Here is a 2,392-nt window from a genome sequence, read left to right on the forward strand (position 1 = left end):
ACTAAAAGATCTGCCTCCCATTCTACTTTTAGAAATTCTAACCTGCAGATTGAGAGCGAAGTGCTCTGTTAGGAACATAAGGAACAATCAGATCTCTGATATCAGATGGAGCTTGGCCATTTAAGGCTTTATATGTGAGAAGGAGGATTTTAAATTTTATTCTGGATTTAACAGGAAGCCAATGAAGAGAAGCCAGGATAGGAGAGATATGATCTCTGCTTTTACTCAAAGATATTTTACTGATAAAGAATGAAAATGACATTCAATCAGATCTGTTTTCTATGAAATAAACTAGGAGAATCTTCTGAAGAGGAACAAGCTATTGTCGCTGGTGCAGCATACAGTAGATTCACCAGATCGATGCTGTTAAACAAATGCAAAATAAAAGGTTGATACCAGAAGGAAGGATCTGGGCAGGAAAGAACATCTCATGTTTCTCATTCATCACTTTATTTGCAGATGAAAGAGGCAGTCAGTACTGGATGAATTTGTAATCCAATGTAAGAAAAAAAAAAAGAGCAAAACAAAAATAGATTTGAACAAAATGTGCTGTTAAAACAAAACAACTACAGTTCCAAGCTTTGTAATCTGGTTTTAAACTTCGACTAAATTGCACCTCTGAAGGTACCTGGTTGCACTGGATTTTATTAAGCGTAGCAGAATAAAGAGGGATGATATAAATACGCACACTTTACACAACATTCACTGTAAAAACTTTAGATTGCAACCGTTTCCCTCTGATTTACAAAACAGAACAGAATGTTTTTGAAGCATGCTTTTTATAATCAGCCTAACCTTCATTGGTATAAAAATCCTCCTTACATTTGCAGCTTTTGGACATGCAGGATCCTTTTCTCCTTCTTTGCACACAAAACTCTTCAGACAGAGCATTAAATCACAGAAATAAACCTTCATTTTCTTATTCTGCTGCTTATGGTTTGGAGCTGCAGCCACAAACCAGCTGACGGACTGCAGAGCAGCAGCTCCTGTGTTTGTTCAAGATAAGAAAGCAGCAGATAATCAAATCAGACCTCATCAATAAACTGTGAAGATAAGAGTTAGGAGAGAACGGCTCTCCTCTGGAAATACCTCCAGATAACAGAGGCTGAGAAAGACCATCGGCTTCAGTGGATCTTCCCAGATTAAAACCTGCTTCCCTTAAATCAAACTCTACGCAACAGCAACATAAATAAAGCATTAGTTAAACACATTAAGGTTATATTTAAAGACAAAGTGTCACATCAGATCAGTTTGTGCAAGTTTTTAACAAGAATCACAAGTATTTTCTTTCACAAAGAGAAAACAAAGAGATAAAAACTAAATCTTATGTACAGTTTCCTTTAAATTCCCATTTCATTCGTTTTGGGATAAACTAAGGAAACACTTTAAAGGCTGACATCATCACATCATCATCATCTGATCAGTCCTTCAGCTTCATCTGTTCAGCGAGTTCAGGAGAGAAAATTCCGGCTGCAGATGAAAGCAGCACCTCTGCAGAGGAATAAAGAGCTTCCCGTTTCCCTGGAGTCTGTTTTAGGGGCAGTTCAGAGAACGAGGAGGACAGGAAGGAGCAGCAGATACAGGAAACAGCTGAGAGGATCCGTCCTGACAGCCGACGAATGATACCAAATCACCTCCTCGTCCGAGTCATCTGGGGAGAAAATAAGAAACCATAAAGATTGATATCCAAAACTTTCTTTTTAACATTTTAATAATGATTTTTTTTTACTTTTTTTTATCTTCAGCCATAATCTTGTTCCCCCTTCTGCTGTCGGGGTGCTTGACTCTGTCCAAACATTCATTAACTTATCTCTCAGCGGCTCCTTCAGGTCTTAGTGCTACATGTTTATCAGGACGAGAAGAGCCTTTTCTCTCCACTCGTCTGAAACATGTTTATTTTTGGCATGAAGTGAAGTGAACTGATGTCCCGCTCACTGATGGATTAGCTACCTCGGATCATTCATTTAGCATCCCACACAAAGGATCCATTAATTTGGTTTAGTTCTGTTTTGTTTTTTTTCCAGTCATAAAATAAAACACTGAGGGCATTCGTTAAACCTCCAAATCGTAATATGATAAACAAACACTTTCCGATTTTAAACATATGTTTTGGCAATTCAGTGCAATAATCAAGGGATTTGTTTAATTTCATATTATAAAAGGAATTTGTAAATAGAGCCTCCTGTTGTTTTACAGCAGCAGTAATAATCCAGCAGATTATTGCAATCACTGCAGAGGCCCGTTAATCTGGTTATAAAGGCAGGGAAACACCTAATTCTGCAGGACAGTTGGTCCATAGGAGCAGCTTTGAAAACTAATATTAGGAAGCAGGTTATTTATTCTATAAAACAATTTAATTTAAGAAATTTGAAAATGTATTAAGTAGGGATGC

At 37.4% G+C, this 2,392-nt stretch overlaps 1 protein-coding gene across 1 annotated transcript in view; it reads right to left on the reverse strand.

The window, feature by feature from the left end:
* Positions 1 to 1,259: 1,259 nt before the first annotated feature.
* The window catches only part of LOC107095113 (cryptic protein-like), an 8,246-nt gene continuing 7,113 nt past the window's right edge, over positions 1,260 to 2,392 (reverse strand). The window contains exon 6 of the mRNA XM_015391086.1: positions 1,260 to 1,651. Coding sequence (XP_015246572.1) covers positions 1,545 to 1,651 — 107 coding nt within the window. The 3' untranslated portion in view covers positions 1,260 to 1,544. The remainder of the gene's footprint in view (positions 1,652 to 2,392) is intronic.

Source organism: Cyprinodon variegatus, unplaced genomic scaffold (assembly GCF_000732505.1).
Source record: "Cyprinodon variegatus isolate N-32 unplaced genomic scaffold, C_variegatus-1.0 Scaffold524, whole genome shotgun sequence".
Lineage (NCBI taxonomy): Eukaryota > Metazoa > Chordata > Actinopteri > Cyprinodontiformes > Cyprinodontidae > Cyprinodon > Cyprinodon variegatus.